The sequence below is a fragment of the Caretta caretta genome, chromosome 12 (assembly GCF_965140235.1).
Source record: "Caretta caretta isolate rCarCar2 chromosome 12, rCarCar1.hap1, whole genome shotgun sequence".
NCBI classification, from domain to species: Eukaryota; Metazoa; Chordata; order Testudines; family Cheloniidae; genus Caretta; species Caretta caretta.
In genome coordinates this window covers 5737526-5765381 of record NC_134217.1, presented here as the reverse complement: position 1 = coordinate 5765381, position 27856 = coordinate 5737526, and the positions used below count along the sequence as shown (strand labels likewise).

The following is a 27856-nucleotide window of genomic DNA, read 5'->3' as shown; positions in this document are numbered from 1 at the left end:
TTCAGAATGCATCTTAGAATGCTACAACATATCAAAGTTCCCCCCCCGGGTGTATCACAGCTTGCTCCGTGTGGGCACAAGCTGCCTCCCCAGCATCCTTATTGGATGTCTGCAGGGTGGCGACGTGGATTTCAGTCTACGCTTTTCGCTTCGCACTGTGTTCAAACTGTCAGCAAGAGCGGAGGCAGCCATAGGGATGGCAGCACCTCTGCTGCCAGCTTCCTCGCACCCTCCTCCGGTCTGAGTCCTGCTTGAGTCACCCGCATGTGCGATACACCTAAAGACCAGCCCTCGAACTAGTCGTGTTGGTTACTTACTGTAACTGGAGCTTCTTTGAGCAGTGTGGTCCCTATCTGTATTCCACCCCCGCACTCCGTCCCCTCTGCTTTGCATCCGGCCGGAGCAGCATCGACCTGCCCTGCCTCTTACACCCTGGGTCGGGAGCGCGAGGAGAATTACTGCACACGTGTGGGTCAACGGCCAGGGCTTTGAAGACGTTCCGGACTCGGGTGCAGGGCACTCGCGTACCCACGTGTGGGATACCGATAGGGACCCCATGTCTCGAAGAACCTCCAGTTACAGCCAGTAACTTCCATTACCTCAGTTGGCGTGTTTGAAGACGTGCCCAGGAGGACTCGCTGGCACTTGGTGCGTTTCCTACCTGCCTAAAGGGATCCTGGTAAAGGGGGTCCCTTTGGGGGCCTTTCTCATTGACCCAGAAGCTGTAGAGCCGCCCGCATGTCCTGCTGCGAGTGGAGTTTGACACTTCAGGGACAAAATGTGCCCAGCCGCAGGCAGACGTGGGCTGTGAACAAGGTGGCCTCCCCCAGTGCACTTGGCGGAGCTGCCTGGCCTGACAGAGACGCGGCAAGGACTAGAAGTGCAAGCTCGGTCTGGGGGCTGCCTCTGCTTCGGCCGGCACCAGCCCTCAGAGTCTGTTCTCTGTGCAGCACAGCTTGCTGGCTGAAGTGCGGCCCTGATCCTGACCAGGAGTGGCCCGTCCGGCACCAAGAGCATTGTGTGCTAGGACCTGACCTCTCCCCTCTGCACTGAGGACCAGGGCAGCTGCTGTGAGCTCCTCACACCCCACCCCTTTAATACGCCCCTCTGCCTCCCCAGTACCGCCTGGTGGTGAAAACGGCGCTGAAGCTGCTGCTGGTGTTTGTGGAGTATACGGAGTCCAATGCCCAGCTCCTCATCCAGGCTGTCAACACGGTGGAGCAGGCTAGAGGTGAGCACGGCAACCCCCCCGGTGCCTGGGGGAAGCTGGCTGGCAGGCTGTGAGCTGCAGTGCACAAACACTCGGGATTGAAATAGGGGTGCCCTGGATGGGTCCCCTCATTGGGTCCCCCCACAGGCCCCCCTTTCACAGTAACAGCACACACTCGCGTCAGACTCAGTCGCACTCAGGCCCTACACACTGCCCGGGTCAGCACTGCGGGGCATGCCGGGCGCACAGGGCATTGCTGGTAACTGAACCCTCATGCTCCTGAGGCAGGGATGTGGGCGCATGCGATTCAAAAGGCTCGGCTATAAACGTCCCATCGTGCTGCATGCCAGCTGAGCTGGTAGAGGAGGCCAGGGCGCCCCCAGCGCTGCTGATGCTCAGCAGCAGCTCTGTGCTTCAGATGGTAACTTGCTGCCCTCCCACCGTGCCCTCCCCGTCCTCAGCCCGGTCTGCTGCCCTGTCTCAGGGTGCTCTGTGCTGATGCCCCAGCCTGCGAGCTCCCCATCCAGCCTGAGCCTTGGCGTGCCCGGGGGCTGGGTTGCTCATTGAGAAGATAGCTGCCACGGGACAGGAAACCTGCCACCTTAACTCTCCAGCCTCCCGCCTGCCTGCCATGAGAGCCGTCTGTTCCCGGGGCACGCCGCTTTCTCCAGCAACGCGCACCCATGCGGCTGCTGCAGCTGGCCCCCGCCCTGGCGAGCCGTGCCCAGGCTCTGGGTAGGACTGTGAGCCCCAAGGAGAGCGGGATGGTCCTGTGGGAGGGAAGAGATTAAAGTGCCGCCCAGTCGCATCCTGCAGAGGGTGACTGGCCAGGGATGCCCCAGGCTAGGGGCAGTGTCTCAGGCTGGAAAGGAAGCTGCCAGCGCCCTGTGGGATTTACAGGGAGACCCGCTGTGCTGGGAGGAAGAGGGTGTGCGGGTCTCGCCGGGTGGCCTGGGTCCTGATCTCGGGGCCCTGCGTGAGCCTGGTGCTCCGGCCCAGAGAGCCGCTGGGCCGTGCTGGCCTGCGCGTGGTGCTACGGCGGCCTCTGGTGGCCGGTCGGGGTATTGAAGTGTCTGTCCTAGTGGTGAGTGCCCTGCGGTCCCCACGCTGCACAGCCGGGCTCCAGTTACCTAGTCCGCAGTGGGGCCGCACTCGCCTGTGTGGCCCTGGGACTTCTGGGGCACGTCCCCGGCTGCTTGGTGCTGCGGAGAGCGGAGGTGTTCCGCCCCAGGGAATTGTGGGGGGACTTGTCTGTCCTGGGACGTGGGAGGAATTGCGGGAAAGCAGTGGTGCGTCATGCTGCCTTGGGCGGGCCTGCTGCAGGGGCTGGCAGCTCCCAGGGGGCTCGCGGCCATTCTCGGGCCAGCCCCACGGAGAGCACGCTGCAGTGCCAAGCTGGATGTCTCTGCTGCCGTTCCCCCTTGGTCCACTGGGCTCTCTGTACTCGTCTGCGCCAGACGCTGGGGAGGAAAGCCAAGCCCTCGCGGCCAGGGTCCAGGGCGCAGGGTGGAGGCTGCCGTGGCAGCAGCAGCCTCCCGCACAGACGGATCCCTGAGCATGGAGAATAGCTCCCAAAGCTGCCCTGCGCTCTCGGAGGGGAAGGAGCGGAGCAGTGCCGCTCCAGCCCCACGCTCCGCAGCAGCGAGGTCTGTGAGCCCCCAGCGCTGTGAGAGCGGGGAGGGCGGGCGTCAGCTTGAGGAACCTGGCTGGAATAGGAGAGCTTCTTCCTCTGTTACACGTGTGCCCCTGGGCTCCCCGTCATGGAGCCGTAGGAGTGATATAGCACCCCAGCTTTTAATCAGTCCCTAGGAGTAACCCCCACCGTGTGCCAGACCCCCAGGGGTCCCTGCAAGGGCAGGCCACGCAGCCTCTGTGGCTTCCCCCTTGAGCTCTTCCTGGCAATGCCAGCTGAGATAGGTGCCTGGTCAGAGACTTGCACCCTCCTCAGCGTTTGAAGCACCTCAGCCAGTGTTTGCAGTGACACCAGGCAGCCGGGTCTATGGTCATGCAGAAGACAGCACGGGGAAGCCCTTAGGTTAGCAGAGAGAAGCAAAGGTTAAGATGTAGTCCATCCTGGCCGGCCCTGGGCCTCCCTTGAGCCATGCTGCTCTGGGAACCATCTTGGTTTCCTTTCTCCTTCTCTGTTCCTTTTTGTCTCAGTCCCAGGTGAGAGCCCAGTTCTTAAGCACTCCCTGCTGCCACCTCCTCCCATTGTCCACCTGCTGCAGGACCTTGCGGAGTGCACCCGTGAGCCAGCCAGCCAAGCCGAGAGCCTCCCACTGACAGGGGTCGATGGTTCAGTCACTGGGGTTTCCATTGTCTCTGTCAAATCTTCCATTGATGTGGGTTGATCCCAGCCAGGCCTTAGTGACCCCATTCTTGTCACCCCAGACAGCTCCCTGCTGTCTCCTGTGCATTACACTCAGCACACAGTAGTACAAAGCACAGAGGGAAACTGAGGCACACAAGACTCATAAAAGTATTACCAGAATTCCCACATTCGTCACTCTCCCCAGCACGTGGTGCATGGTGTGCTGGCTGGACCAGTGGGCCCAGCTACTGTCCTCATATGGCATTAAGCCCCACTCGGAGGCTCTCGGTGGATGTGTTAACATAGGATCCTCTTTCGGAGCTCCCACCTCCCTGGGCACAAACAGACTGTAGCTCTGAGTCCTGGATCTCAGGTGACAAAACTTTCCATGGGACACACAGTGCTGTGTAATAAGCTGGTGGGGGCTCTGCCCCCTGACACTTCCTTGTGGGGGGAATGGGGAGTCCAGAAGTGGCTGATCTGGTTGCCTGGACTGCGGGGCCCACCAGTCACGAGGAGGAAGCTTGCCCTGCTCGGGGACCCTGTTTGCCAGGCTTGTGGTGCTGTTTCCTAGGTGCATATCCATGGTCCAACCTGGTTGCAATCTTAGAGGAGCGCAATGGGGCTGACACGGAGCTGCTGGTGTTTGCGATGACGCTTATCAACAAGGTCAGTACTGCAGGGCAGAGCGACTGCAGGGCAGAGCGGCCGCAGCCCAGCACATCCTGCTGTTGCCGGCATCCAGTGCCGAGAGGCTGAACAACAGCTTGAGTTGGTTCGTTACCCAGTGTGCTACACCCAATAATCACAACGGGGTGGAGAAGCAGAAAAGTTTATTTGCAGCTGCAAAAAGGTACAGGGAGAATAAAATCTCAAATCCTGCACACAGAGCAGGAAGTTACACAGGCTTTTATACATCCTTTTTCCCAGCATACTTATCCAATAGCAAGCTGCCCCAAGTATCCATATAGCCAGCCAATCCAGTTCCCAGCTAGTTCCCTGATTCTCTGTATCATTTGTTAAACTATACATAAAGCTGCTTTATTCAGCATTGTTCTTCCATATCTCCCCTGTTTGGCCTTGCTTAGTTTTAGGCAGTCTGACTCTGCAACATATTGTTGCAGATTCTTAGCATAACTGCTGTGTGTGCCTCCAGGCGGGGGGGCCAAGGACACTTGGGCCTAGTATGCAGAGCTGCTGCAAGTGCCTCCAGGCAGGAGGGGGGCCAAGGACACCTGGGCCTAGTGCGAGGGGGCTTTATCGACACTTCATAGAATCATAGAATATCAGGGTTGGAAGGGACCCCAGAAGGTCATCTAGTCCAACCCCCTGCTCAAAGCAGGACCAATTCCCAGTTAAATCATCCCAGCCAGGGCTTTGTCAAGCCTGACCTTAAAAACCTCTAAGGAAGGAGATTCTACCACCTCCCTAGGTAACGCATTCCAGTGTTTCACCACCCTCTTAGTGAAAAAGTTTTTCCTAATATCCAATCTAAACCTCCCCCACTGCAACTTGAGACCATTACTCCTCGTTCTGTCATCTGCTACCATTGAGAACAGTCTAGAGCCATCCTCTTTGGAACCCCCTTTCAGGTAGTTGAAAGCAGCTATCAAATCCCCCCTCATTCTTCTCTTCTGCAGGCTAAACAATCCCAGCTCCCTCAGCCTCTCCTCATAACTCATGTGTTCCAGTCCCCTAATCATTTTTGTTGCCCTTCGCTGGACTCTCTCCAATTTATCCACATCCTTCTTGAAGTGTGGGGCCCAAAACTGGACACAGTACTCCAGATGAGGCCTCACCAATGTCGAATAGAGGGGAATGATCACGTCCCTCGATCTGCTCGCTATGCCCCTACTTATACATCCCAAAATGCCATTGGCCTTCTTGGCAACAAGGGCACACTGCTGACTCATATCCAGCTTCTCGTCCACTGTCACCCCTAGGTCCTTTTCCGCAGAACTGCTGCCTAGCCATTCGGTCCCTAGTCTGTAGCTGTGCATTGGGTTCTTCCGTCCTAAGTGCAGGACCCTGCACTTATCCTTATTGAACCTCATCAGATTTCTTTTGGCCCAATCCTCCAATTTGTCTAGGTCTTTCTGTATCCTATCCCTCCCCTCCAGCGTATCTACCACTCCTCCCAGTTTAGTATCATCCGCAAATTTGCTGAGAGTGCAATCCACACCATCCTCCAGATCATTTATGAAGATATTGAACAAAACCGGCCCCAGGACCGACCCTTGGGGTACTCCACTTGATACCGGCTGCCAACTAGATATGGAGCCATTGATCATTACCCGTTGAGCCCGACAATCTAGCCAGCTTTCTACCCACCTTGTAGTGCACTTGTGGTCTTCCGTCCCCTCGAGTTACCTAGTGGCCATGCTCCAGTGTCCCCAACACTGCCAACCCCCGGCTGCTCAGAGGGAAAAGAACAAGCAGCTGGCGGCTGTGGGGTGGGGTGGAGCATGTTCCTGGGAGTGGCCCCCGTGTTTCTCCCCCCCCCCACCCCACCCTTCACCTGTGCAGTCCTGCTCTGGCACCTGGGCTGGGGGGTGTGGGCAAGAGGCCTTCTAGCCCCTGCGGCGCGGGCTGGCCTGACTGCGTCCCCTCGGTGTCGCTCAGACGCTAGCGGCCCTCCCGGACCAGGACTCGTTCTATGATGTGACGGACTGCCTGGAGCAGCAGGGGATGGAGAGCATTGTGCAGCGCCATATGCACGGCAAAGGCCTGGATCCGGACGTGAAGCAGCAGTTCGCAGTCTACGAAGTGAGTGCATTTCCCCTCTCCCCATGGGCCGCAGCCCCCTGCCCCTCCAACGTGCTGCCCCTTGAGAGCTCCACCTCCCCTGCCCTCGGGTGCAGGCCAGGGGCTTGGAAGGACCCTCCCCCCCTTACGCTGGGGGTTCTGGGATTGCCCTGGCCACACCTACCGGAGCATCCTGCCTGCAGGGAAATGCCCTGGAGGTTGGACAGGAAGGTGAGGGCCTGCCAGGTACTGATACGCAGATGCTCCAGCCGCACCGGGCCTGGGCAGGTCACTGGGCTGTTGGGACAGGCCTAGCGCTGCCGACCCCCAGCATGCCCAAGGCTCCAAGCACTTAGGCTCCTGAATGGCCTGGTGGAAATCTCACTGCTTCCCGGTGAGCCTGGGGTCGCTGCCCCACACAGCAATGGTGTATCTCCCCCCAGCCGGGCATGATGCCAGCCCCCTCCCCAGCGCGCAGAAGGGATGGAGAAGGTCTCTGGGTCACAGAGGGGTTGTGCTGGGGCAGCCGTCGCTGAACTCTCCCCTGTGTCACACTTGGCATCCCGTGGCTAGACGTCCGTTGCCCCGCAGCAAGGCTGACGAGTGCTGGGGGCGATCACGCCTCTTGGAGCCATTGGTTCAGGCTGTCAGCAGGCTCGGGCAGAGGAGGCAGCCTTGGCTCACACGTGTTTGAAGCTGGGAGGTTATTTCTGTAGCCGTGAGGGCTAGAAGTCTGCCGTGTGGTTAAAAGGAGAGCATCAGCGCCGTGGAGACGGTGTAGGTCAGATGGGCAGAGGCAGCCAGGGGCAGGCAGGCAACACCTGCGCCCGGTGGGCAGAGGGAGCCCCATGACAGCTTGGGGTAACGGGGCCCAACAGCACTGGGAGGCAGCCCAGTGTGTCCTGGCACGCTCTGCCCATGCACTGCTCTCCGCAGAGCTCTCTCAAGCACGAAGACGGAGTCGAAGAGCTGCCGCCGGGGGCACGCAAGGAGCGGAGGAAAACAGACGAGAACCGGCGGGGCCGGCGCTCCCTGGGTGGCAACGTGGATGCTGGAGCCAGTGCAAGCTCCCCAAGCCCAGCCGTAGAGAACAACAAGCTGCCTGGGCCCTCCAGCCCGCCGGGGGAACCCACTGCCGAGGTGGTGCTGGAGAGCAGCCCAGCTCCGTGAGTACCAGGCGTCCAGCAGGGATAGGCAGGCTGGTCAGTCGCTGGGCTGGGTGCGGTGTGCAGGAACCAAGCTGGGTTCTGGTGCCCACCACGAGGCCTTGGGTGTTTGGTGCAGGACTGTTCTGCGCTGATGGAGGGCGTGGTGGTCCTGCAGAGGCTGGGGCACAGCTGAGGCAGTGGGCTGGGCATGCCCAGCCAGGGATCTGCTCCATCTCCCACTCCTCAGGGCTGGCTTAGCCAGGCTGGACCTGCAGGGCTCCTGTCCGGGTGCTTGACCTGTGGGCACCCTGGATGAAGTGTCTGCGGCAAGGCCCCGAGTCTCCGTGTGCACCCCCTGCAGGTGAATGATGGGGTGCTGTGTGTGATTCATTGAAACGTAACAGCAGGAGCCCCTCTCGGCGGCTGCACGCCTCGCTGGCCCACCCCGCACGGCTGCTAAGGGGAGCTGGCTCGTGGGGCGTGGGTTGAGTCTGTACTGCTGCCGTTTCAGGCCCTGCTTCGAGAGTGTTTACAACAGCATGTCCAATGTGCGGCTCTCTGCGCTGGCCTCCCCGGAGGAGAGGGAGCACCCCAGCCTGGGGGAGAGGAGCGTTTTCAAGTGAGTTGCCTCAACTTGGCGGGAACTGAGGAGCGTGTGCTGGCCCTGGGGAACCCTTCCTGCTGGGGCACGGCGCGAGACAGGCCTGGGGGAGGCTCAGGGCAGGACTACGGGAGCGTGACTCTGAGGGGGGGCCAGAGGGACTGAGGCAAGGAGGCACCTGGCAGAGACACCTCTTCCCTCCCCATTCCCCTCCCCCCCGTCTCAGCAGAGATACCCCAGAGTGCGTCTACACAGCAAAATAAATAAATAAACCACCGCAGCAATGAGTCTGAGAGCCCAGATCAAGTAACTCCGGCTGGCACTGTGGGGCTGAAAACAGCAGAGTGGATTTTCCTGCACGGGCTCTGAGACCCTCTCCGCTCGCCGGGTCTCAGACTGGGTGCCAGGGGTTTCCTTTGCAGTGTTGATGTCCCCGCAGTGACCTGAACTGGGGCCTGTTCATGGTCTCAGGTGCTCTTGAGAGTGTTTCAGGCTGTGGGTCGGTGGCGCTGCTTAGCCCCAGGACCCCTCCTGTGGGGGACCAGGGGAGCCCATCGACAGCCCATTCTTCTGGGGATGCCTGGGGCCCTGGCCTGCGCAAGAAGGGCTGTGTGGGACAGGGGAGGCCGGTGGGAGATCCTGAATGGTTCCTAGGGCTCGGGAGCCAGCCCCCCCTGTGGAGGAGCGGTGGTTCCTTGGGAGCTCCAGGTGACGATGGGAAGGGAGTGGCGTGGAGGGAAGCTGTCCTGGTGTGCAGGAGGGTTGTGTAGCGGATGGGCTGGCAGGAGGGGGCCGCACTGAACTAGAGGGACCCAGCCGGCACTGTCCACGCTCGGGGGGCGGGCGCTCTAGAAATTGCTGTGCTCTGGAGTCAGCATACTGACGTAACCTGTGGAGAGAGCACACTGGCGGGGGGGTCCCAGCTGTTGGTCTCTGGGCCCTGCTCAGCTGGGTGGAGGCGTCTGGTGGGTGATCAGTACCCTCCCAAAGGGGGAAAAGGGGAAGGCCCTCCAGCATGCAGCCAGCATCATCCCCCCGCAGAGTGGGGTCTCTGCGAATACCGGGATCCCAGCCAGCGCCATGGGAATGGCCTGCCCGCTCCTCTGCAGGTGCTGCCCCTAGGGCTCCGCTCAAGCGGCTCTCCCCCCGTGGATGGGTGACATCTCTAACTCCAGCTCTCACGCTCTCTGCTCCTTCTCTCGGCACTGATTCTCCTCTGCCTAAACTTTCTTTCCTTTTTTCAGACTTCACCAAACTGCCCCTGTTTGGTAAGTGACACGGAGGCTGCGTGTGTGTGCATGTGACCCTTCCCGGCGTGCTGCTGGCTAGTTGCCTCTCCCTGCCTGCGGCTGCTCTGTCCAGGCTGCCTCTCCCTGCACTCCATTAGTCTGGAGCGTGGGTGCTGCACTGGGGTTTGCTCGTTCGAGGCTGTAGCTGCTGCTACTTCCCGGCCTGGGTCTCCTCTAGTGCTGGCCACACGATTCTGTCCCCATTACATGCTTCGTGTTGCCGGGAAGCACTTCCTGCAACTCCTTCGCTGGGCTGGGATCTACATTCCACTCAGCAATCAAGGGCCAATCTTTTCTGATCACTGACCCCTGAGCCTGCTACACTAGGCATTATCCTAGGCTGGGGCCAGAGACCTCCTCTCGGGGCTGAGCTTGTCCAGACACCTCCACAGCGATGCAGGAACCCTACTGCTTGTCTCTGCAGCGCTTCCCCCCTCTGCTCCGTCCTCTCTCTGCAACACCGAGGGCCAGCGGAGCACCGTGCAGCCTTCCCCTCACCAGCACGCTGGTTCTTAGGCAGACGTAACCCCAGACGCAGAGAGCACGCAGAGAGCAACCAGCTAGCCCGCTGCTGAGGAGTGCGGAGCGGCCTGGTGCAGGCCCATGTCTGAGTGAGACCTGAGCCGCTGCACTCTGACTGCTGGACTGGCAGCGCCATCCTCGGGGTTGGGGTCTCTGTATAAGAGTCCCTCGTGCTGTTCATTTGGGCTGGCCCCTTGTACTGCCTCTGGATGGAGAGGAGCGGGAAGCTGCCTGGTTATGGCCGGGTGCCCTTGAGGGTTCCAGCACCTGGTTCAGCAGCTGGGCCTGCCCCAGGGCATCACTAGAATCCGCTTTCCAGGGGCTGCTGTGCGTGGCTGGAGGCCGGCTGTGCTAACTGGCAGCTCGTTTGCTGTGGGTCCCAAACTGGGTGTGAAAATGGCTGCCGGGATGCCCTCTGGAAGCATGGTGGGTGTGGGAAGAGTGGCAGCCCCCCCACACCTCCATGAGCCCTTGTGAACGACTGATCCGTGCATGGAACCCCATTCCTTGCCCCAGTGACCTTCGCCAAGGCTGCTCCTATAACCGGGGGGGGCCCTCTGCTGAGGGAGGGGGTGACTGGACTGATGGTGGCAGCCTGTTGAGTGACCAGCATGTGCTATGCCCAGGGGGCTGTTGGCTGGCCTAGGGGGCAGGAGGAGCATGCAGGGTGCTGAGCCCCTCGTCTCTGAGTGCAAATGGCAGTTTGTCCCATTGTTAGTGGATCTCGCTTCTCCAGACGGGAGCTCTTAGCAGAGCCTGGGAATGTACGCTGGGCTGGACAAGAGGCTATGCTCAGAGCAGCGGGAGGGAGCCCCAACTGTGGTGGCAGATGGAGGATGTGTCTACACTGCAGTGGTAGCCCAGGGTCAGTAGAACATGACGTAGCAGAGCTGGGATTTGCTAACCTAGGGCTTGTGTCTACACTCATTGGTAACCCCAGCTTAGGAAAGGTTGGGTCCCAAGCTGGGGCTCCAGTGACTTGACTGCACTATGCAGGCCCGAGTCCAACCACCCGTATCCCAGACTTCCTAGCGCCCTCCCAGCATGGGACTGCTCTAGCCCTTTGGTCATGGTGCAGTGCTGGGAAAACTTGACTGTCCACCAAACTTGACTGCCAAGAAGACAAGGAAAGTCGGGACATGGGATGGTGGGATATTTTTGGCAGATGCCCAGAGCACGAGTCCAGTGGGGCTGCATCTACACTGCAAAGCAATAGGGCTCAGACCCTGGGTCCTGGCTTGGACTCTGCCCCCTTATGGGACCCTGGGTTTGCTCGGTTTGCGTGTAGGTGGAAGGCGGTTTGAGCTGGAGCCTGAGTTCAGACCCGGGGCTTACCTTGCAGTGTAGACATCCCCTTAGGGTAAGTCCACACTGGAGCTGGGGGTGTGATTCCCAGGTCCCAGTGCTAGCTCTGATAGGCCAGCGTGCAAAAACTAGCATAGCCATGACCAGCGGGAGGGGCTGTGTGCCCCAGTCCAGTGGCAGCCCAGATACTCTGCACGTAGCTGGGTAGCTTGCCCCTCACGCTGCTCGCCTCGCCCTGCCTCCGCTTCTGCTCCTGGCACTCTAGCTGGGTCAGAACTGGTGCTGGTGTGACGTCTTCAGCCCAGATGTACCCTTAGATGGATTGGCCTGGAGAGCGCTGGGGAGAGCCGGGGCTGGCAGCACAGGAGGGGCAGGGCCGTTTGCTCTGGGGCGTGCTTTCCCGTTTGTGCTCAGGCTCGGGGCTGTCCTGACACAGGGCGCCGGCTGAGTGGAGCCGAGAGGCGGCTGCCGTGTGGAAAGCATGCGGAAAGCATGGGCCACGCCGCGCCGGGCAGCGGTGCTAACTGCTCTTTTCTCTCAGGCGAGAGGAGAGCCCCCCTTTGTGTGGGGACAAGCCCGTTCTGAGGAAGTTTGAGTAAGTACAGATGTGTGCTCGTCTTCAGATGTGCCCTGGGTCCCGCTGGAGCCAGGCCTGGGCGCCCCCAGAGCAGAGCAGGGCTCGGGGTGGTGGTCTCTAGGGTAAATGTCACGTGGGTCATGGAAGCTGGGGACAGATTGGCTCCCACGCATCTGCCTCCCTCAGGTGTGTGTGGCTGCACTTCCCTTTGCCGAGCTGGGGGGCAGCGCCCGTCAGAGCCTGGCTTGGGCAGAGCGATGCCAGGGCAGGGGCTGTATCCACCAGAGCAGAGAGGTTGGGCCATGGGAAGAGGGGAGATTGGTTTCCTTGGCTACCTCCAGCGTGCTTTGTGGGTAACTCAGCCCCCACGGCGAGCACTAGACACACACCTGGTCATAGCCCTAGGAGGACTCTCCAGCCCTGCCTAGTTCCTTAGCGCACTCTAGCTTGGGAAGCCACGAGCTTCAAGCCGAACGTGTGCTGGAAGATTTTTAGTGTTTCAACCTTTCTGAGTGTCTGGGCTTCCTGGGCAGTCCCAGAAGTTCGACAAGGGCCCTTACCTGTCTGAGGCGCCTGGCTGCAGACCCGAGTCTGCGAGAGCCTCTGCCGGGGAAGGTGCTTGCCTGGCAGGACTCCAGAGCTTTGGGGAGCCAGGCGCCTGCCCCTGTAGTGGGCAAGCCGCACCGCAAGGGCTGGAGTACAGCGCTGGGAATAGATTGTATCCCTTCGCATTGCCTTTGAGGATCGCATCAGGCAGCTCTCGTGTTGCGAGCAGAAACCAACCTGCTGACTAGTAGGGACAGCTGGCGCAGGCGTCCAGGCCAGCTGGGCCCGGCTGCAGCGTCGCGGTGGCTTCCTTTCCGTGGCAGACGTCAGACTGTCATGAATTGCAGCCCCTGGGCTGGTTTCCCTAACAGCATAGGAGCCAGGCGTTGTCCGGGAAGCTGGAGACGATGGTCGCTGCTTTGGGCACCAGCGAGTCAGTTTGGGACTGAGGGACGCACGCATTAGCTGGGTATCTCTTGCTAATACGATCAGCAGTAAAGTAGTTAACTCTGAGCCCTAACGATGGTTTAATTGTTAGCCCTGCAGTGAGGGGAAGGGCTGTCTCCCCAGCCTGAGTGGCTGTTTCAGGCTGAGGGCAGACTGGGGAGACAGCAATGCAGCTGCACCCGTTTCCCAGATCTCAGGGTGACGTCATGGCCACTAGGGCTGGTGGGGGCAGCTTCTTACCCTGAAATGAAAGCTGGGTTCCTGGAGCGTCATTCTGCGGCGAGCGGCCCATTTCCCAGTGAGTTCTGAGGCTACAGGATCCCCCAGGCCCTGTGGGAACTGGCTCCCCTGTTTTCAGGTAGCCTGTGCCCTGGGTTTTGTTGCATTCCCAGCTACCCCCAAGGCTGAGAGTTAAAGCAAACCCATGTACTCAGGCACCTTAACTCTGGAGCCCTTCCCGTCTACCCACTGGCCTCTCACGTGCCTGCTTTCCCCACGGCCAGAATGCGACCGCCTCTGGGCTGTCGGTGGCAGCTGTCAGCCGTACGTAGCAGCCTGGCACATGGGGGGAGGGGAACAAAGGCAGCACGGTCTCAGCTGGGAACTGCAGTGTGACCCCGGCCCTGGGGATCACTCGAATCCCTAGGCAGGAAGACTGGATTGGCGTGTTGGCAGCTTTCGGGGGTGCTGCCCGTCGTGTGATGGGGCTGGGAGTGTCAGATGTGGCGAGTCCACTGGGCCTCAGAGGGGGCAGTGTGGTGATTTACAGGGTGATTCAGAGCTGAGTGGGATGCCTGGGTTTTCTCTGATCCGATGTGGGAAGAAGGAGCTGGGCACACCAGGGCTTCCTCATGCGCAGGAGCTTGGATGTCTGGCCATGCCGTCCCGGCAGCGGGAGGGGAAGGCTGCTGGACCTGGGTGGTTGTAGGCGGCTGCTGGCCTGAGACACCCATGGCTCTGCGTACTGTATGGTGGGGTGTGTGCTCTGACTGAGGGGCGGAGGGTCCAGGCATGCCAGCAGTCCTGTCCCGGGACACAGCTGCCCCTGCTAGACATGTGCACTGTGGTCCTGTGCCCTGCCTGCATGTGGCTGGTCGCAGACATTGGACTCTCTTTTGCAGAGCTCGCTTCTTGGAAAACCTGGCTTCATCCCAAAAGGAGAGGCTGTCTGCGATGTCCAAGGGGCGGCTTGACATCCTCGCTGAAGCCATTCCAGGGGGCGGCCAGCTCAGCCTAGAGCCACCCCCAGCAGCAGGTACGCAGGTCCCGTGTGCCCGGTGAGTGCCATGCAGCCCAGAGGGGCAGTGTGCCACCCCCAGCCAGACAGTGCCACCTGAGAAGGCAGCAAACTTGCTGTCACTGCCTGGTCACTTCCAGCCCCTCCCTTCCCAAGTGACTGAGAGCCGGGCTGCAAGGTCTCCTCTCAGCCCCCTCCTTCCTGGGGCCTTTGAGCACGTGGGGGGCAGCGACCCAACTCCAGTCCTGCTGTGGGCCTTGGCCCACTGCCACAATAGACATACTGGTTCCCTGCGGGGTGGGGGTGCTCCAGACAGCTTGCAGGACGGCAGGGCCTGGGCAAGACACACACAGACACGCAGTGCATGGGATGTGGGGCTGGCTGTACAGGTGCCAGTCAGGCCAGTGGCACCTCCATCCGTGTCTGCGTGAGCAGCCGCCAGATGCAGGGAGCCCCCTCTCCGCGAGAGGAGCGGGACCCGACCACTAGGAAACGCCCCACCATTGCGAGGACTACACACGTGCACTGGCTATGTGCAGCCCTGGCGTGGGTGGGGCGTGGGGTGTGTGACGACCCAGGCCACAGGGGCCAGCCCGCACTCCCTCCCTTGCCCCTGCCCTGCCCGCAGGCGCCAGGCTGCCTAACGACTGCTGTGTCCGGGCTGCAGGGAGGCTGGCGCTGAGCGAGGAGAAGGAGCGGAATGAGATGGCGAACAAGCAGGAGCCCCACGTGCCATCAGTCGGGATCGCTCTGGGGAGGGACGAGAAAGGAGACGGCACATCAGGCAAGGACTTTCCCTGGGACACCCTGTGGCCAGATGCTCCTGCAACCTCCATGGCCCCCTGCTCCCCTCCCCAAAACACGCCTGCTTCTGTGACTAGGGACCCAACCCCCACACCACCTTGAACTGCCTGGCGCCTCCCAGATCCCCCTGCCGCTCGCCATGGCTCTAGCCAAGCGGCTGCCTGTCCTGCCACCCCAGAGAGTTGCATCTAGTGGCAGGAGAGCACTTCGCTGCAGCAGGAGTGCACTGACCTCGGGGGGCCCTGGGCCAAGGCTGTGGCAGTCAGTGAGAGCCGGGAGCCGGGGGAGCGTAGTGTAACTCCCTGGCTGCAGAGTTGAGTTCTCAGACTCAGAACAGCTGCTGTGGAGGTGGCTGTCTGGCCTGAACTCTGCCTGGGGGCAGGTTTTCCATGACTCCTTCCCCGCCCCGTGTCCAGCAGTGGGCCTCGCAGTGCAGGAGACGTGTGCCTCTGAGCCGGGACAGTGTGCAGGGAGAGGCCGCCAGGCCAGCGATGGCCTGACGTCTAGGGAAGCAGAGGTGAAGAGTGCTGGGTTGCAGGGAGGCAATGGCACTGTGCCCATGGGAGGGTGAATGCCCTGGACATGCTCTGTCCTCTGGTTCCTCCACAGGGCGCTGTGTCCCCCAGCGGGAGAGCGCTGATCCCTGCAGCACCATCTCCTCTGACAAGAAGCTGATCCATGACATGCTGTTTGCCAATAGCCAAGTGGCGCCGGAGCGGGACCTGCTCTTCCCGGAGGCGTCAGCCTCTGCCCAGCACCAACGAGTGGCTGGGGACCAGCCAAGCCAGGCAGAGCTGCAAGGTGGTCAGGACCTGGAGAACGCTGGGCCCCATGGCAAGGCCCCTGACAGACAGGTCTCTGGCGCCCGGACCCGGCTCCCATGCACCCAGTCCAGCGTCGAGGCAGAAGCCAACGCTCAGAGCATGGGGCGGGCCCTCCTGAGCCCATTTAAAAAGGACTCTGAGTTCATGTGGGATCGTCTGGAGCCCAGCCCCATGCTGCTGAGGATCAAAGACCTGGACTTCTCAGACCTGGGGGAAGAGGAAGACTTTGATGCCTTCGAGCAAAAGGCAGTAGGAAATGACTCTTTCCATGTACCTCCCCCACCACCTCCTGGCACTGGAGCACTGGCTATGGGAGGCCTCATGGCTCCCCCACCACCACCCCCTCCCCCGGGTTGCCCTCCGCCCCCACCACCCCCTGTTCCTGGCTGCCCACCCCCACCCCCTCCTGAGTTGCTGGGCTCCCCTGCGCCAGATGGCCGCTCCCCTGCCAAGAAGAAGAAGACGGTGAAGCTCTTCTGGAAGGAGCTGAAGCACCACAGTTCCCACGCTGGGGCTGGCCGGTTTGGCCGGGGCACCGTGTGGGCGTCCCTGGAGAGAGTAGAGATTGATGCGGCCAGGCTGGAGCATCTCTTTGAGTCCAGAGCGAAGGAAGTGCTGAGTTCCAAGGTACGCAGCAGGTCGGGGGCCAGCAGGCCAGTCCTGGCGGCCTGCAGTGGGTGGCGGGGCACTGTGGGGTGTGGTCCGAGAGCTGGCTGCCATAGCATGTCCGCTGAAGCAGTCCGCGCCCCTCTCCCTGCCGCTCTGTTGCTTAGAGAAGGTTATTACAGCTATTTCGCTGTCTTCACTGAGCAGCACGCAGGGCTCCCTGGGACTGGTGGGTGTCTCGAGCCCATAGAGGAATATTGCTGGAGCATGGGGGATGCTCCGTGTGGAGCAAAGGCCCTGGATTAGCTGGGTTTTCTTTGTCACTCCCTTTCTCGTCGCGTCAAGAGGAGGGTGGTCCTGCTGGACTTCCCGGAGCCTGGGGGGGTGACAGTCCTGGGCCTGCAGTCTGAGCAATGCTCAGACACTGCACCTCTGGAGGGGTTCTTTTAGTTCGGTGCATCGAACGTCGTAGGAAAGCACCCTCCTGGGTCATCGATCCAGTCCCTGCTGGCACACGCAGCCTGTGGACTAGTAGCCCCTTGGGAGGAAAGTGGAATGAATTCAGCTTCTCGGAGGAGCGTAATACACAACAAGAGGAGAGGATGAAATTCAGCTCTGCTGGAAGTGAGCTAGTGGATCCAGGCTGCCCTGCACAGACAGATCCTGGCTCCGCAGGACCCATTACAGGAGAAGTTTCTGTAGCAGACAGTCTGTTTGGGGTGCATGCCGCTCTTTCTTGGTAACTGACCCCAGAGAGGGGATCCACTCCTCTTCCTCAGGGCCAGTCGAGCAAGAGAGCCTGGGCGCTTTAGTGTCCCCTCACTGGAGAGAGAAGGGGCCCAGTCTCTCCAGGTGCAGCTCGTTTTGCACCTGGCATGGCCAACGGCATCTCTGCCAACTTGAGCCAGAGGAGGTGCTGGAGATGCTGGCAATAGTGGAAGTGCCAGAGCTCTGCCGGGACCCCTACCAGCGTGCGAGGCTGTGCTCTGAAATGGCAGGTGCTGTGGGGTAATCTCCTCACCCGCGGGGGTCAGGAAAGGCCTTACTTCTCCTGGGGGTAGCACTGCAGGATGCCCTGGGTGCATGGGAGAGTGGGGAGGGGGAGCTGCCTTCGCCAGATCCTCTGTGTTGACACTGATTGGAATAGCTCGGGGGCCTGCTGGGGAAATGTGGCTGTTTCAGGGTAGCCCGTGCGCTCCTAACCTGCCTTTCAGCCCCTTTTCTTCTGTTTCCCATTGCCCCCCCCGAAGAAGGCTGCTGACGGGAAGAAGTGCACGGTGGTCCTCGACCCCAAGAGAAGCAATGCCATTAACATCGGCCTGACGGTGCTGCCACCCGCTCACATCATCAAGACGGCCATTCTCAGCTTCGACGAGTTTGCCATTAACAAAGAAGGAATTGAGGTGAGCTGCAGCCATTCCTCCCACGAGCCGTTTCTTGGTAGTAAACGTTTCCGAGTAAAGAGCAGATGAACTCCTGCCCCAGAAGGTCACCCTGCCCGAAGCCTGTCCCAGGCCGTACTGTGTTTCTCATCAGCACCCCTGTGTGCGGGGCAGGGCTGTTGGCCCTGCCATGCACAGAGAGGCTAAGGGACTGGCCCAAGGCTGTCTGTGGCAGAGCAGGGCATTGAACCCGTGTCCATTAGTGCCCTGGCGCTGGACTGGCTCCTGTAGAGGCCAGCAGCACTCCCTGCCTGCAGTGTTCTCCGACAGCACTCCGGCTCTAGGCCTGTGCATGCCACGCAGGTTTTCACGGAGCCTAGATTAGATCGTCTAGTCTGACCAAGCCAGAGCATTTCACTCTGTGGTTCTGCCTGCCCCAGCACCCTCTGGAGCACAGCTCTTAGAAAGAGAGGCCCAGTCTTGATTTAAAGACTGCAAGGGACAGGGAATCTGCCCCAGAGCTAGGTCACCTGTTCCAGTGCCTCGTTATCTTCATTGCTAAAAAGGTGCACCTGATTCTGGTCTGAATTCTGTTGGCCAGCTTCCAACCACTGGCTCTCCTTCGGTTTTTATCTGCTCTGCTAAAGAGCCCTTGAGTGTCAGAAATCTTCTCCCCATTGGCCCAGGAAGCCACCCATCCAACATTCTGCTAGAGGAGCCTTAAATACCTTAAATAATTATCCTGTCATTCCTTAGGGACATAGGCAGGGGTGGCTCCCAGGCTCAGTCCCCAGCTCGGGCTCCCCGTAGTGCATTACCGACGCGGGAGGAGATTTCTGGGGAGAAGCAGCTGCTGTTAGGAGCGTGGGAGCTGGTGCGTTGTCTTCCCCAGCCTGTGGATGCTGCTATGTTGGAGAGTGAGAGTCCAGCACGGGCCCTGCGTTGTTTTTTCCTGACATCCTTGTGTGACAGTCGCTGCATCTAGATGGTGGTTGGGCAGCCCCAGCATGGAGCTGGGTATTTGTGGGTTCCTTGCAAACAATGTCTACCCCAGGCTGGCTGACTAGTCTCTCCCAGCCCTTCTCCAGCTCCAGAGTTCATCACATCTCATTGCATTTTGGTTTTGCCCTGGGCTTGGTCCGTGGATGCCTGTGGTTTGGGGAGGATGAGTGGGTGCGTTTCTCTGGTTCCCCCACACACTCTGTCCTTTGCTGCCATATGGCTTAGTTTTGCAGGAGGGGTGCTTGACTGATTGTTCCCTGGTTTCCCCACTAACAACTAACAGTCCCTTGAAGGAGAGCCCTGCGTCCAAGCCCTTGTGAAGGCAGACTGGAGATGGCTGGAGAATGCTGTAAGACTGCATCCCCGTCCCCTTTGCTCACAGCAGTGCTCGCTCCCAGCCAAGCCCCACTCCCGGCTCTGCCGGTCCTTGTGTTCCCTTCTGGCCAGAGTGAGCAGAAAAGCACCCGTGCACCCCCAGGGTATCGGCACTCCAGAGAGTTATTCTGCTAAGACCAAGAGTGTGCAGGCCTGAAGGCTGTTTGGTTGTCCCATGCCCTGTTGATGCTCGTCCCGGTGTGGGGTGGGGAGGTGTCAGTACTCTCCCAGGTGGGCATAGCTAGTCCAATGAACCATGATGTGTGACCCTTTAAGGCTACCACTGAGACCAGCTTGGCACAGAACTACTGGTACTGCTCTCTGTTTGGGCAGCTAGTCCTGACCTGCTGCCTCGGATGTGCGGCTCCTTGTGTCTTACAGAAAATCCTGAGCATGGTTCCCACTGACGAAGAGAAGCAGAAGATCCAGGAGGCGCAGCTCACCAATCCCGATGTCCCCCTGGGCTCAGCCGAGCAGTTCCTGCTCACCCTCTCCTCCATTAGCGAGCTCACGGCTCGGCTCCAGCTGTGGGCCTTCAAGCTGGACTATGAGAGCATGGAGCAGGTAATGGGGCAAACCCCAGCCCACTGACTGTTTCCCTGGCAAACCGGTTGGACCGTGAACATCCCTGACCTTTGGGTTTGGTAATGCAGATTCCCCTGGGCATTCCCACTGGATCTCTGCACCCCCCTGCCGTGCCTGGGGACCTGGGCCGCATACATGTATCCTGTGGCACTTCAGTCCCTGCCTGGTTTGGATAAGGGCATGGTACAGCCACGCTCAGCAGCTGTAGGCCAAGGGCCCGGTCCTGCCCTGCAGGGGCCGGCAGCCTGGCTTTCCAGTCGTGGGGATTCCCCTGGCTCGGGTGAGTTCCGCGTCTTTCATGCTGAATCCAAGGCCAGTGAGCCCATGCGGCGCCGCCCTCTGTCCCAGGGCGGAGCGGAACCCGGGTTGGCCGTGGCTAGTCCCTGGCTCCCCGACAGAGTGGTGAGTGCTGCCGTGAGGTGGGATGTACGCGGGCTGGAGCTGGGCGTTGCTGATTTACCAGTCACAGCAGCTGCACCTTTCCCTGTTCAGGAGATCGCGGAGCCTCTGTTTGACCTGAAATTGGGGATGGAACAGCTGGCCAAAAACCAGACCTTCAGGTGTATCCTGGCTACTCTGCTGGCCATGGGGAACGTCCTCAACGGGTCCCAGGTGAGGGGTAGAGGGAGGGGCCTGGGATCTCCTGCAGCTGCCAGCGCAGAGCTCCTGGGGGACGAGGTGGCTGCCAGCCGGGGCTTAGAAAGAGATACAGAGTCCCCAGCTGATGGGAGTTCCCGGGCTGCCAGCGCAGCTGTGTGCCCAGACCTGCGGCTGTGCGTAAGAGAGCAGGCAATGCGTGCAGCAAGGAACTTAGCACCCGGGGCTAAGGTGCCAAGCTAGGTGGGAAATGCTGGGGGGGGCTGGCTGCTGAGGGGGCCGGTGCATGGCAGCGGGGGGGCCTGCAGGGTCGCGCCGGGTGGGCTGATGGGGCTCAGTGCGGGGGGCTGGTCTGTTGCTTTGCTGCAGAACACACTGAGATCTTGTCAAGTGAAAATCCATGCAGGGAGGTGTAAGGGAGAGCAGATCGGAGGATGGAGTCCGCTCAGTCGGACTGGAAGAAACTACTAAGGGGAATGGTTATCTGTGGAATGATGGTGCTAGGGCCCGTCTGGGATTGTGCCAGGCACTGTACGAACACATTGTGAGAGGCAAACCCTGCCCCCAAGAGCTCATGGGCTAAACAGACAAGGCGTGGGAGGGGAAACCGAGGCAGAGAGGGGATAGCCACGCAGCAGGTCGACGGCTGTGCTCCCAGTCAGCACTGTACCCGCTGGACTACACACTGGTGTCCAGGGAAAACAAAGTGGGAGTAGACTGTGTGCAAGGCAGCAGTGCCAAGCTGTGGGTGGTCCAGCTGGGATGCTGGCCCATAGCCGAGCTGGGAGGAAGGGGGTACAGAGAATGTCTGGAAGGACGTGGGGTGGGGTTAATCAGATCAAATAGCTTCAGCCTCCAGAGGAGCAAATGGTGTAGACACAGTGCTTGTGCATCACCCCTGCCGGGGAAGGCCACGGGCCTGGGACTGCAGCTGTGAAACTCAGCCGGAGCTAGCAGCGGAGCAAGTGGGAGCCCGGCGGGAGAGGCCCGGGGCAGCATCAGCTGCTGGGAGAGGGCAGTGGACTCCAGGAAGCAGCAAGGAGAGGTGACCCGGGCTCCTTTGGCTCTGGCTGAGCCTGCGTTTGGGTTTCAGAGCCGGGGCTTCGAGCTGAGTTACCTGGAGAAGGTCTCGGAGGTGAAGGACACCGTGCACCGGCAGTCCCTGCTGCACCACCTGTGCCACACGGTGGTGGAGAGGTTCCCCCAAACCAGCGACCTCTACTCGGAGATCGCAGCCATCACCCGCTCAGCCAAGGTCAGACGCTTGTCGGAACCAGCAGATATTCCAGCTCCCCCGCCACTGCCCCCAGCCCTGCCGACCCAGGGAGCGACACCTGTGTCTGGCGAGGCTGCGTGGCTTCTGCAGGCTCCGGGGGGGACGGACGGACATGGGGGTCATGGGGGGACGCAGGGCAGCGAGGGGATCCCGAGCGCAGCACGGCCATGGGTGCATCTTCACTCCTTCCTCAGGTTGACTTTGACGAGCTGGCAGAAAGCCTGAACCAGCTGGAGCGACGGTGCAAAGCATCATGGGACAGCCTGAAGGCCATCGCCAAGCACGAGACCAAACCGGGCCTGAAGAGCAAGCTGACGGACTTCCTGAAGGACAGCTCCCGGAAGATCCACATTCTGAAGGTGGTGCACAGACGCGTACTCCACAGGTCGGTCTGCCTGCTGGGCGCAGACCCCCTGGTCCTTGTCAGGCTGCCCTGGCAGGGCAGGGGTCCAATGGGGGGGCGGAGCAGAATTTGGCAGGGGGGAAGGGGTGAACAGGGGTGACACGGAAGAAGGCTGGGGGGGGTGGGGAGCATTTGACTGGGTGGAGGGGAAATGTTCCTTATTCCCAGTGGAGTTGAGAGTGTTCCCAGCCCTGGGGGGGGCAGGGAAGTGGAAGTGGAGGGGGGGGGTTGGCAGAGCAGGACGGGGAGGGGGGGGGAATCCGGGCTGGTTCTAAGACTCCCCCTCCCTTCTGGCAGTGGTTGTCAGGGCGGCCTGAGGCGGCTCCAGGTGCAGGAGGGATCGGGGCTGGGTCGTGGGCCCCTATGTCCTCCCCTCGCCCCCAGCTGCTCCGTCTCTCGGCAGGTTCCGCTCCTTCCTGCTGTTCCTGGGCTACCCGCCTGCGGCCGCACGGGACACAAAGGCAACAGGGTTCTGCCGGCTCCTGCGGGAGTTCGCCCTGGAGTACCGCACCTGCCGAGAGCGCGTCCTGCAGCAGCAGCGCAAACGGGCCGCGCACCGCGAGAGGAACAAGACCCGGGGCCGGATGATCACGGAGGTACGGGGCTGCCCTGGAGGACCGGGGGGGGGGGGTCTGCTGAGCCCGATGCCTCCCCCTGCCCTCATGCTGGCCGTCTCCTCTCTCCGCAGATGGAGCGATTCTCTGGCATGGCCAACAGCCCTGAGGCAAGCCCCTCTCCAGCCATCGGGTCTGCCAGCCCGGAGCAGCAGGTGGATTCAGGCCACGAGACCATGAAGAGTGTGTTGAGCTCGGCTGCAGAGCGCCACAGCCGGCGCAGCAGGGCCAGCCGAGGTAGGGGTGTGCGGCCAGCCCGGTGACTCTGCACTTGCCCCGTGGTGGTGCCGAAGGGCGCGCCGGGCAGCCGCTGGCATGACCCTGACTGCATCTCTGTGGCGCTCTGTGCAGGCCCCAGGCAGCGGCTCAGCTGGGAGCATGCCAGGGCCCCGCATTGTACAGAGCAGAGCCCGGCTCCCTCAGCGCACTGGGCTGTGGGTGCGGATCTCACCCCACGCAGCTGGGAGCATGCCAGGGCCCCGCATTGTACAGAGCAGAGCCCGGCTCCCTCAGGGCACTGGGCTGTGGGTGCGGATCCCACCCCACGCAGCTGGGAGCATGCCAGGGCCCCGCATTGTACAGAGCAGAGCCCGGCTCCCTCAGCGCACTGGGCTGTGGGTGCGGATCTCACCCCACGCAGCTGGGAGCATGCCAGGGCCCCGCATTGTACAGAGCAGAGCCCGGCTCCCTCAGCGCACTGGGCTGTGGGTGTGGATCTCACCCCACGCAGCTGGGAGCATGCCAGGGCCCCGCATTGTACAGAGCAGAGCCCGGCTCCCTCAGCGCACTGGGCTGTGGGTGCAGATCCCACCCCACGCAGCTGGGAGCATGCCAGGGCCCCGCACTGTACAGAGCAGAGCCCGGCTCCCTCAGCACACTGGGCTGTGGGTGCGGATCCCACCCCACGCAGCTGGGAGCATGCCAGGGCCCCGCATTGTACAGAGCAGAGCCCGGCTCCCTCAGCGCACTGGGCTGTGGGTGCAGATCCCACCCCACGCAGCTGGGAGCATGCCAGGGCCCCGCATTGTACAGAGCAGAGCCCGGCTCCCTCAGCGCACTGGGCTGTGGGTGCGGATCCCACCCCACGCAGCTGGGAGCATGCCAGGGCCCCGCACTGTACAGAGCAGAGCCCGGCTCCCTCAGCGCACTGGGCTGTGGGTGCGGATCTCACCCCACGCAGCTGGGAGCATGCCAGGGCCCCGCATTGTACAGAGCAGAGCCCGGCTCCCTCAGCGCACTGGGCTGTGGGTGCGGATCTCACCCCACGCAGCTGGGAGCATGCCAGGGCCCCGCATTGTACAGAGCCCGGCTCCCTCAGCGCACTGGGCTGTGGGTGCGGATCCCACCCCACGCAGCTGGGAGCATGCCAGGGCCCCGCATTGTACAGAGCAGAGCCCGGCTCCCTCAGCGCACTGGGCTGTGGGTGCGGATCTCACCCCACGCAGCTGAGAGCATGCCAGGGCCCCGCATTGTACAGAGCAGAGCCCGGCTCCCTCAGGGCACTGGGCTGTGGGTGCGGATCTCACCCCACGCAGCTGAGAGCATGCCAGGGCCCCGCATTGTACAGAGCAGAGCCCGGCTCCCTCAGGGCACTGGGCTGTGGGTGCGGATCCCACCCCACGCAGCTGGGAGCATGCCAGGGCCCCGCATTGTACAGAGCAGAGCCCGGCTCCCTCAGCGCACTGGGCTGTGGGTGCGGATCTCACCCCACGCAGCTGGGAGCATGCCAGGGCCCCGCATTGTACAGAGCAGAGCCCGGCTCCCTCAGCGCACTGGGCTGTGGGCGCGGATCCCACCCTGTTCCGCTGGCTCTCTGCTCAGCATGGTCTGTTCTGCAGCTGCTCCTGGGCCTTGCTGTATTTGTGGGGCCTCAGGCTCATTCCTGCCCATGCCCCAGTGCCTCGGTGCTGGCCTGTGAGCAGCCAGGGACCCTCGGAGGTGCTGTCTACAGGAACGAAAGGCCCTGTGACACGAACTGCCAAAACACTCCCTTTCAATGGGAGACGTGCCCCTGGGGGTCCTGCCATCCTGCACCCTCCACACAGCTTCTAGAGGACAGGATGCTGGGGGCCCGGCCGGTCCTTCCTCTCTGGGGCCCTGGCTGACTGCTGGCTCGCTGCCCCGCTCAGCGCTGCTGGGCTGCCCCATTTGTGGGGCCCCTTGGGATCGGGGAGATGGAGCTCGATTATTGCTGGGCCAGCTCCCTCTGCCTGCAGCGGGGCTCACTTAGGGAGAGGTGGGGTGCAGGATGCTCCCCAGCCAGGTACGGTCCCACACCCTATGGGCCCCAGAGCACTGGACTGAAGTCGGGGACACCACGCGGTCCAGTCCCCAGCTGCAGGGCACCTGGGCATTTGGTGGGAGCATGGGGTGTGGGAGGGATAAACAGGTGGGGAGCCAGTGCGGGGACGGGTTGATGGGGTGCAGAGGAGAAGCTGTTGGGGGGAGGAATAGCTCAGTGGTTTGAGCATTGGCCTGCTAAACCCAGAATTGTGAGTTCAATCCTTGAGGGGACCATTTAGGGATCTGGGGCAAAAATTGGGGATTGGTCCTGCTTTGAGCAGGAGGTTGGACTAGATGACCCTCTGAGGTCCCTTCCAGCCCTGATATTCTATGATTCTGTGACTCTTGGGGATGACAAGAATTCGACAGTGAAGGGAGGAGGTGGTTGCTGCGGGGTTAGCAGATGGGTTTGGTAGTTGGGGGGGGTGGGGGGTGGGAGCTGGCAGCTGCGGGAAGGGAAGCAGCCAAGTGGCCATGGGCAGATGCTCTGGCTGTGGCAGAGGGTGTGGCTGGGAGAAGGCTGAGCTTGGCAGGGGGATTGGCTGCCCCACACCAGCTGCTCCGATTCCCCGGCTGATGTTCCTGTTCTCCCTGGGCAGGCATGGGCCGGTCAAGCCCCTCCAGTGGCTCCGTGCCCCAGGAGGACAGCTCTGGCTCCGTGGCCGATGCCTCGGACGAAATCATGGATCGCCTTGTGCAGTCTGTCACGCACAGCACCGGCCCGCGGTCGGGCGCCGCCAAGGAGCGCAAGAGGTCACGTGTCAGCCGGAAGTCCCGTAAGTGCCATCCCCAGGCCGAGCCTGCCACGGGGCCAGGGCCGAGCCGTGCCATGGCACTGCTGGGCAGGAGGAGCTCTGCCAGCCAGGGCGACTGCTGGGAAACTGGCATCATGGTGTCTGGTCTGACCCGCTGGGCCAACAGTCTTCACATGCAAAGCCTGTGGGAGGCAGAGCCAGGAGCTGTGCAGGGCCTGGTGTGGGCACTGTCCCGGTGCTGCTGCCAGCCCGTGCGGGGGAGCATGCAAGGGGCAGACCCCAGGGCTCCCACCATTGGCCCCAGCTGGCTGGTGCTGTGGGGCTGTGCAGGCTGGAGGCTGTCCCATTCCTGCAGAGCACGGTGTGGCTGGCCCAGAGCCCGCAGAGCAGGCGGGGGCCCCTGGCGGCTGGGCTGAGCATGTGGCCATGTCGCAGTTTGGGCTGGCTTGACGGAGCCTCCCCCTGTTGCTGTTCAGAGCAGGGATGTCCTGTGATGTCGGCAGCAGGGCCCTAATTCTTGCCTTTTCCCCCAGTGAGGCGGACTCTGAAGAGCGGCCTGAGCGATGACTTGGTGCAGGCCCTGGGCCTGGCGCAAGCTCCCGGCTTGGAAGTGTGACGGTTGCCGTGGCCAGCGGAGCCTGCCTAGAGCCCGCGATGTCCCACTCCCAGAGCGAGCGGGGCTGTGCGCGCCCTGAGCGGGAGCCCGGCCAGCCCAGGACAGCGCTCTGTGGCCTGGAGGAAGGCACTTGCCGGGCAGGGCCAGTGCTTGGGGAGTCCCGAGCCCCTGCCCCGGGGCTGCAGCCCAGCTCGCCTGGCACCGCTGGAGCCCCTCTGACGCCTCGCCTGCTGGTGCCACGGGATGGGCACTCCCACTACAGTGGCTATTGCTTCTCCCCACCCCCACCATGGGTCTCCCTGCGTCCTGTCCCCCGCACCCTGCCCCATGGGCCCCCCTGCCGTCTGTCCGTCCTGTTTTCCTGCCGTGGGGCCGTGCGCTGAGCAGATTTGCTCTGGGGAGGCTGGCATTGGAGCCCTCTGCGGGGAGCTGGCGAGTGGGACTTGTGCTGTGGGTTAGTTCGGCTGGGCCCTGCAAAGAGACGCGCTGGCTGCAGCAGGGGCTCGGGCCTGGATGCGCTGCATGGCACTGCCATCGCAACCACTCCCAGCTCCCGGCCAGCCGCTCCTGGGTGCCACCCCATCTCCTTGGGTTTGCCTCCTGCCCCGCCTGCCTTTCCCCTTCAGGTCGCTGGGTTCCAGGGCTTCTCCGAGACTTCCCAGGGTCCCGCTAGGAAGTGAGTAGCATTTCCCTGGTGGTTGACCCCTGCGTCCTCCCAGGGCTCCCGGCCCTTCCTGGGCGCTGGTGATGGGAGGCGGCTCTGGGCGGGGTCTGCGTGTGCACTCGCTGAGTAGTTCATGGAAGCCCCCGTCTCCTGGGGGAGTCGCACCCGTTACAGTGAGTCGGGTCGCGTGTGGGCTCTAGTCGCCCTCCAGCAGCACGTGGGTTGTGAAGGGCCCAGTGCAGTCGCTGGGGACGGTGCCAACTGGACTGAATAAAGACACCTGCCGTTCACTGCTGCTCCGCGGTCTCTTTTCAGTCCGGCCGGGCAGGAGCCCAGCTCTCCTCTTCCCTGCCCCTCCCAGCTGTGTCCAAGGCCAGCGGCCCACCGTGTGCAGGGAGCTCCTCCTCCCGCCCCTGTGTTTCGGCCGCTGGGCTCGTTGGCGTGGGTGCTGTGGTGTGGTCCGGGGAGGGCAGGTGCTGCGACGAAGGGCGTGGGGAAGGCCAGGGCGAGGGGGGATGTGCTCCAGCGGTGCCTGCTCCAAGCAAGCGGGGTGTGCAGCGTGTGGCACTGTCCCCCGCCCCCAGGAAAAGCCTCCTCCAGGCTGCCCCTGTTCCCTGCAGAGCCCGGCCTGGCGCGGCAGAGGGGCTGGAGGTAGGTTCTGGGTGGCAGGCTCATAGCCTGACTCCTGGGCTCATTTGAATGGTTCTGTCAGGCCCCAGAGAGAGGGTCTGTACCTGCCTCGCTGTCTGCTGGTCCCGGGGCCCGGTGATGCTCAGGAAGTGCAGTCGTTATCCCAGCAAGGCCAGGTGCTCTTCCCGTTCCCCCCGGCCAGCGGGGGGGGGAGTGTGCAGCCCTCCAGCAGCCAGACCATAAGGTTACGCGCACAGCCCAGCTGGAAACCATGGGGGGATGAAGTCTGGTGAAGAGGTAGGGCCCTCCAATGCACCTGTCTGGGCCAGGCTGTGCTGCTGAGGGGGGCCGGGGATCCTTCCTGACCCTTCTCCCACTGGTGACCAGCTGTGCACTGAAGCCCAAGGTGGGGAGACCCTTTCAGTTTTTACCTGAGTGCCTCAGTTGGTCACTTGGGCAGGAGGCACCCAGTGGGTAGCACTGCAAAATACAGAGAGAAACT

At 61.9% G+C, this 27856-nt stretch overlaps 1 protein-coding gene across 3 annotated transcripts in view; it reads left to right on the top strand.

The window, feature by feature from the left end:
* Positions 1 to 27014, top strand: part of FHOD1 (formin homology 2 domain containing 1) — a 64208-nt gene extending 37194 nt beyond the window's left edge. For 2 of the 3 annotated variants that reach the window (XM_048816358.2, XM_048816360.2), the window contains exons 7-25: positions 1120 to 1231; positions 4096 to 4190; positions 6144 to 6287; positions 7203 to 7432; positions 7926 to 8033; positions 9260 to 9283; positions 11673 to 11726; positions 13823 to 13956; positions 14606 to 14722; positions 15352 to 16193; positions 17423 to 17575; positions 19313 to 19495; positions 20009 to 20128; positions 21207 to 21368; positions 21584 to 21774; positions 22196 to 22388; positions 22481 to 22643; positions 25289 to 25465; positions 25978 to 27014. In XM_048816358.2, the coding sequence (XP_048672315.2) occupies positions 1120 to 1231; positions 4096 to 4190; positions 6144 to 6287; positions 7203 to 7432; positions 7926 to 8033; positions 9260 to 9283; positions 11673 to 11726; positions 13823 to 13956; positions 14606 to 14722; positions 15352 to 16193; positions 17423 to 17575; positions 19313 to 19495; positions 20009 to 20128; positions 21207 to 21368; positions 21584 to 21774; positions 22196 to 22388; positions 22481 to 22643; positions 25289 to 25465; positions 25978 to 26060 (3285 nt within the window). In that variant the 3' untranslated portion in view covers positions 26061 to 27014. The remainder of the gene's footprint in view (positions 1 to 1119; positions 1232 to 4095; positions 4191 to 6143; positions 6288 to 7202; positions 7433 to 7925; positions 8034 to 9259; positions 9284 to 11672; positions 11727 to 13822; positions 13957 to 14605; positions 14723 to 15351; positions 16194 to 17422; positions 17576 to 19312; positions 19496 to 20008; positions 20129 to 21206; positions 21369 to 21583; positions 21775 to 22195; positions 22389 to 22480; positions 22644 to 25288; positions 25466 to 25977) is intronic. The other variant, XM_048816359.2, reaches the window with a different exon arrangement.
* Positions 27015 to 27856: the final 842 nt, after the last annotated feature.